This window comes from Cucumis sativus, chromosome 5, assembly GCF_000004075.3.
Source record: "Cucumis sativus cultivar 9930 chromosome 5, Cucumber_9930_V3, whole genome shotgun sequence".
NCBI lineage: Eukaryota > Viridiplantae > Streptophyta > Magnoliopsida > Cucurbitales > Cucurbitaceae > Cucumis > Cucumis sativus.
Window position 1 is genome coordinate 30,840,775 of NC_026659.2, and position 7,491 is coordinate 30,848,265.

A 7,491-nucleotide genomic window follows, 5' to 3' on the forward strand; every position below is an offset into this window, starting at 1 on the left:
AAAGATAAACATTGATTATAATCTACTCGAATTTTTATTATATTTTCTAAAGGTTGGTAATTTGAAATAATTTTTCTTTTAAGTATTGATATTGTAATTTTCTTTTTCCAAAATATTTTCTCGCCATAGAATTATGAAATTGTTTCAAAATTCAAATAAATTAGGTATTTTCAAATATTTTTTAAAGAAGAATTACAAATAAAATTCAAAAGTTTTTTTCTTTTTGTTAAAATTAATACTAAAAGAACATGAATTGGATTGGTTGAATTATGAAAATTTGAAAGAATAAAATGTTTTTATTTTCTCCTTAAAATCCATAAGAATTTAGTTGAAATATTGTTTCTTATTTAGTGACATAATTTATATTTATATTTTCATGACAAAATAATAATGGAGACTAAATAAAATTTTCATGTATATTAAACTTAATTTTATATTAAATAAACTTAAAACTATTGATATTCAAGTTGAAAATACAATCATTTATTTAATCAAATACATATATAAAATTAATATTATAACTATTTAAGAGAATTATCAAAAATAAAAATTTTGGTAAATAATAGGCATTCATGGAAGATTATCAATTCTTAATTCTTAATAGAATCTAAAATTTTGTTATACTTTGTATTTTACTATATTTCTATTTATTTATTAATTTTGTTACTAGGAACAAATTTATTAGATATTATAAATTTTTTATCCAGTACGAGTTAAAATATTTAAGCATTTAATCTATAGAAGAAGAAAAAAAATACAAGATGATAAATTATTTTTTTTAAATATTGTATTTTGAAAATATTTTTTACCAAAAAATATTCTCTTTAGATATGATTGTATTTTAAAAATAATTGGACAAGCATTTATAATACTAAATAATAAAAACATTCAAGATTGGAGGCTTGAGCCCAATTATTTTGGTTATTGTACTTTTCTTGTGCCAAATTGCCCTTCAAAGTTATGACTTCATTATTACATTACAACTTGCTTTCTTTAAAAATAAAGAAAACACAATGGTTGGAAGATTATTCAAAATTAAAAGATTAATTGTTTTATGGGTTTGAATCGAAATAATTATATAAATAATTGCTATTTCCAAAACTATTTACGAAAATAGTGTAATTTGAAAACTATTTTACAAAATAGTATTGATCTGATGTTTTTGGCAAAATTTGGAAGATTTGATTTGATGTTTTCAAAATACACTATTTTGTTAAATAGTTTTGGAAAAACATTATTTATTAGTTTTTTTAAAAAGAATATTGAAATCTTAACGCAAATCAAAATAACCTTGAGTATAATATAATAAATAAATTATAAATGACATATTGGCAACAAACCACGTAAATAATTAAATAAGTACAACACGTGGAAATAATAAATTCTGCGAAATTGCTGATAAATATTCCGAATCACAAAAAAATGTGAGAGAGGAAAAAAGAGTATCATCACAAAATATTCAAAACTTGAGCACTAAAAAATTGTATATTGATGAAATTGCATCTTACATATGAGTTGAAAAAATGAAGTAGATTGCTAATGTTCCAAAATGGTGACGATTAAAATTTTTAAGGCCAAGTCACTTTTTTAGTTCTTCCGTAAAATCATCAACTTACCAACTATTCTTCCGTTAAAAACCAAAATCCGATTTTTAAAGGGGAATTATTATAGATAGCATGAAAAATTATTGAAAATAACAAAATTACTGAAAATATTTACAAAATATAACAAAGTATCATATTCTATCAATGATAGACACCGACAAACATGATAGAAGTCTATCAATATCTATAATTGATGGAATATAAAAAGTTTGTTATATTTTGTAAGTATTTTGGTTCATTATAGTATATTTGAAAATGGCTAAAAACTAAAAGTATTTACAAAATATAACAAAACATTTAAATGGAAGAGTATGATAGATTTTGCTATTTGTAAATAGTTTCAATATTTTGCGATTATTGAAAATATTCTATTTTTTAAAATAAATATCTTATTTGGCAGGCTCTAATAATCTAAATATAGAAGTCACGTTATTATTTTCCATTGAAAATGTACCTTTCAATTTTTACCTATTCATAATTACATCAATCTTCAATTTATTTTAACAAGAGAAAATGAAAAACTCTACTATTGTTGAATTTTGTTTTGGTTTGATTCTAAATTTCAAAATATTACCATTTTTATTCTTAATTTTTTATTATTGTTTCAACCTTATTTATAGGTTTGAAAATGTGATTAACTTTACGTTTAAGATTTAAGCTTAGATTCATTTTGTCCCGACATTAACTTTCACTCCTAGGCCCTAAGAGACATATTTTCATTGATTCTCTCCTCAAGATAAAGTAATAAGTAAACTATTTTCTTCATTTTAATCTTCTCTAGTCGAGTTTTATAACTTATATGGACATTGGTTTGATTCCAATCCATACAAAACTCATCGATTTCGTTTGATTTTTTGTTGTCTTGAAAACTAACAAAATCGAATCGACTTTTATCTTAATTTAATCAAAGTAAATTTCGAATGACATATTTGCATTGATTCTCTCTTGAAGACAAAGTAACAAATAACCCAAAACTCTTATTGCCATCTTATCTCGTTCCTTAGTCCTTTCTAATACATTAAGGATAAACCACTCAACCCCTTTTGCATTACTTGCAATCCTCCGTCTTCTTAGAAAATCCTCCAACTTCACTTCTAATCCAAATTTTCCAATCCCAAATTTTCCTTTTATAAATTAATTTTTTCCTTTTTATTTTTACTCATTCTAAGTATTACTCCAAAATCCTAAATCTTATATTCCAATTCCAAATATTATACAAACACGAGCCCAGCTCAAGTGCTTTGCAAGGTCTATTGTTCGAATTCATTTATCTCTTTCTTTCTTATTCATGTCAAATATTATTCTAGAATCCTAAACCTTAATCACTAATCGATATCCAACCAACCAAGAGCTTGATTCAACTCATCTGAAGGTTAGTGATTTAATCTTTCTTTTTTGGACGGTATTAAAAAAAAAGTTGTTATTTAAAAAATTAATTATTCACTAAAGAAAATTTGATCTTTGACTTATAAGATGCAACCCCACAAAATGTTGAAGAAGCTCAAAGGAAATTTCAAAAAAATCAGAACCTTAATCAACAAGAGCTTCAACAACTCTTCGTCTTCTTCTTCGTCATCTAAACGCTATAAATTCTCTTCTTCACCATCTCCTCCTCCGCTATCACCTCCACCGCTGGAAATGTCGTCACCGTCGCAACCTTTCTGGCAATCACCGCCACCTGTCGCCGCCCTGTTCCCTCAAACTGAATCCTCCGTCCTTCCCGACCCTTCAAATTTCTTCGCCCCTCACCTTCTTTCCTCTCCTCTTCCCACAAATTCCTTCTTCCAGAACTTCACCGTAAAAAATGGCGATCAGCCGGAATATATTCATCCTTATCTAATCAAATCCTCCCTCTCCACTGTATCAGTTTCATACCCTTCGATGTTATCAAACTCCGCTTTCGGTTATCAGGTTTTCAATGCCGATTGGACTGTCTCTGAAAATCCCCCCTCTGTTTCGCAAAAACCCCATATAATCTCTTCGTTTAGTGATCTTAGTCTAACTCTTGATATTCCTTCTGGTAATCTCCGATTCTTTCTCGTTCGAGGAAGTCCATTTATGACGTTCGAGGTTTTCAATAATACCCAAATTTCAATCTCCACCATTCACGCTATTCTATCGTTTTCGTCCAATAGTTCGTTGACGAAATTCACTGTCACTCTTAACAACAATCAGACATGGCTGATTTACGCGTCGTCGCCGATTAATTTGACGCACAGTCTCTCGCAGATTACTTCCGGTGGATTTACCGGCATTGTTCGAATCGCGGTTTTGCCGAACCCACATTGCGAAACGATCCTTGACCGGTTTTCTTCTTGTTACCCTGTTTCAGGTGAGGTGAATTTCAGAAACCCTTTTAGTTTAGAGTATAAATGGGAGAAGAAGGGATGGGGTAATTTATTAATGCTCGCACATCCTCTTCATCTCCGTTTACTTTCCGGCGATGGTTCCAGCGCTGTTGTTCTTGATGATTTTAAGTACAAGAGTATCGACGGCGACCTCGTCGGCGTCGTCGGTGGCTCATGGGCTTTGAAACCTGACCCTGTTTATTTAACTTGGCATTCAATCAATGGCGTTGGAGAGGAATTTCACAGTGAAATTATCTCTGCGCTTGTGAAAGATGTTGAGGGCTTGAAATCTTCACCCATTACAACAACATCGTCTTATTTCTATGGCAAATCGATTGCTAGAGCTGCAAGGCTCGCATTGATTGCTGAGGAGGTGAATTATCTGCAGGTGATTCCTGAAGTGAGGAAGTTCTTGAAAGGAGCTATTGAGCCATGGCTGCTTGGGACTTTTAATGGTAATGGGTTTCTTTATGATGGGAAATGGGGTGGTCTTGTAACTCAACAAGGGTCTCATGATTCTGGTGGTGATTTTGGATTTGGAGTTTATAATGATCACCATTACCATATTGGTTATTTTCTTTATGCCATTGCTGTTCTGGTGAAGATCGATCCAGCTTGGGGAAGAAAGTTTAAGCCTCATGCTTACTCTTTAATGGCGGATTTCATGAATTTGAGTAGGAGATCTAACTCTATGTTCCCACGTTTGAGATGTTTTGATTTGTATAAACTACATTCATGGGCTTCGGGGTTAACCGAGTTTGCAGACGGTCGAAATCAGGAGAGTACAAGTGAGGCTGTGAATGGTTATTACTCAGCAGCTTTGTTGGGTTTGGCTTATGGAGATACTCATCTTGCTTCCATTGGATCAACACTAACAGCTTTGGAGATCAAGGCTGCTCAAACATGGTGGCAAATCAAGGAAGGGGATAATCTTTATGAAGAAGATTTTGCAAGAGAAAATAAGGTTGTTGGAGTTTTGTGGTCTAACAAAAGAGATAGTGGTTTGTGGTTTGCTCCTCCTGATTGGAGAGAATGTAGGCTTGGGATTCAGGTGCTGCCAATACTGCCCATCACTGAGATTTTGTTCTCTGATGCTGACTTTGTTAAGGAGCTTGTGGATTGGACGTTGCCTTCTTTGGGAAGGGAAGGAGTTGGGGAAGGATGGAAGGGATTTGCTTATGCTTTGCAGGGCGTTTACGATAAAGATGGGGCGTTGGAGAAGATTAGAAACTTGACAGGGTTTGACGACGGGAACTCGCTCTCTAATCTGTTGTGGTGGATTCATAGTAGAGGAGGAGGAGATGAAGTTGAAGCCTGTGGTGGTGGATGGAAACATTGGTGGTTTAGCCATTAATCAAGTGAACTCAGATTCAACATCTGCAACGTGAAGCGCATTGAATTCAATCGAACTAAACCAAGGCAAATCCATTTGAATACACTGAAAATGAAACAATCTACAGATTCATCTCATTCACTTTACACAATCTGATACATTGAAAAAAATATGGTTTAAACATTACGGGTGCTGGATTGCTTTACTTCATAGATTCATTTGGTGCTGATCATTATATTGGAATTGAAGAATGAAAATGGCAGGTAGAGGAAGCAAATTAAGTGTATTTCTTTCAAGCAAATTTCTTGTGCAGTTCATTTTCTTTTGGCAGGCTCTTGTGTGTTTGAGCTTGATTCTTCTGTTGTTGTTAATGCCAATTCTTGAGCATTTCATATTGTTTTTATGTTTGATACAAATAAAAAGAATAGTATTGTTTTTCTGGTAATGGAAAAAAGAAAAAGGAGATGAATAAAAGTTTGTGTACATATTTTTTGTTTTGCTGATTCCATTCTTTTGAATAACTTTATTTGTAATTCTTTATTTCTGCTGTTAAAATTCTTCCCTATCCTGCTAAAACTTCAAAGATCAAGTTCAGATCTTTTTGTTGGAAATTTGAGGCTAACATTGTTCAAATATTTTTATGTTTTTATTAAACTGAAACGAATACAACTTTGGTCAGTTTGAAGCAATTTTTGGTGCTTAATGTTCAACCAAAAAAAAACTGAAATGGACAAAAATAGTTTGGAACAAATCAAGTAAAGTACAATGATTCAAGTAGTATTTTTAAACATTTTTGTTATCATCCTTTCCTAAGCTCTCATGTGGTATGTTCCTAATATACAATTTTTTTTTAAAAAAATCTCAGCCTAATTTGAACTACTTTCCATTATGTTTACTTAAAGTTGTTAATTTGTCACATTTATTAGTATCATTATCGTTTGACCCTAATGATTAAGTCTTCCTTATTCTCTCGTCTTTCTTCAAATTCATGAATAAACTTTTTCTAAACTGAAGTGTCATTCTTCAATTGAAGGTAAAGACTTACCTTACACTTGCAATTGAAATATTAAGCCATCTATTATGAGATCATCAAACCCCTTATACTTTGAGATAATATAATTTCTTGGAGGATTGCAATATAATTTATTTAATATTGCTCAAGTGACTTAAAATATATATATATATATAATTTCATATGGTTATCGTAACGATAACAATAAAGATAGAAGATTAGGTTATTCTCAATTAGATTAATCATCCTCAGTTTCTCAATTGTTTCATGTTCTTCGATTACAAACTTAGAATCAAGTCTTACATTTCATTTCGACTATGCAAGTTCGCTTTTTATATTACTACTAATTTATTATCTGTAACACAACCTAAAGTAATAAGATTGTATATTGTAAAGGCGGAAAATTCAATTACTCAATAAGATTATGTATCATATTTCATACCAACTAAAACTAATGGAGTTGAGAATTTTGAGATTTAAGTCATAATATCCATTTAATTGACATACAAAACAAGAGTGATAATTTAATCAATATAACAACATCATTTGCATGAAATAATAAAGACTTCTTTTTTCACCATAATTATTATTAACTTTTTCAAAGCTGAATTCTAAAGTTACGATATATTTACATAAATGGCATAATATAGACCTGATTTAATAAAGTTCACTCTAAGCATAGCATGTTGAATTTATGCTATAAAATAAAGTTTCTTTGTTATTATGCAACAACTCTTAATGAACATTTGACACGCTGAATTGAGCTGATATATTGAAGTTAGTAAATTTGTGTTTGGTCATAAAGTTGTAAAATAAAGTCTAAAATAACTTTGAAAAGTAGATTTAAGATAAAAATATGAATTTGATTTTGTTCTTAAAAATAATTTTCAGATCACAAACCAAATAGGATCTCTAGATGATGTCAGTAGGAAAGCTATTTTATCAAAATTTTATAAAACCACTCAAAGAAATTACCGTTGTAAATTGTGAGGATTAAATTTTAACTTTTTCCAAATCGTTCGAACTAAATTTACCATTTAATATTCATAATATAACATCTCTATCGTGCATATATATCTCTTTGGATGTCACTATTGTTCAAGTTTCAAAAGGTAAAGATATTCACTAACATAATGGCTATGGTCCACTTCCTCATTACTACATTATTGAAATTTGTAGTTAAGTGCTTTGACT

The 7,491-nt window shown here is 30.5% G+C and overlaps 1 protein-coding gene across 1 annotated transcript; it reads left to right on the forward strand.

Moving 5' to 3' along the window:
• Nucleotides 1–2,795: 2,795 nt before the first annotated feature.
• LOC101211418 (probable endo-1,3(4)-beta-glucanase ARB_01444) lies at nucleotides 2,796–5,806 on the forward strand. Its single transcript, XM_004141442.3, has one exon. The coding sequence runs from the start codon at nucleotides 3,078–3,080 to the stop codon at nucleotides 5,304–5,306; it is 2,229 nt and encodes a 742-aa protein (XP_004141490.1). The 5' UTR covers nucleotides 2,796–3,077; the 3' UTR covers nucleotides 5,307–5,806.
• Nucleotides 5,807–7,491: the final 1,685 nt, after the last annotated feature.

Excerpts from the sequence above, each read along its gene's own strand:
- LOC101211418 (XM_004141442.3), top strand. The coding sequence starts at position 3,078 with ATGCAACCCCACAAAATGTTGAAGAAGCTCAAAGGAAATTTCAAAAAA.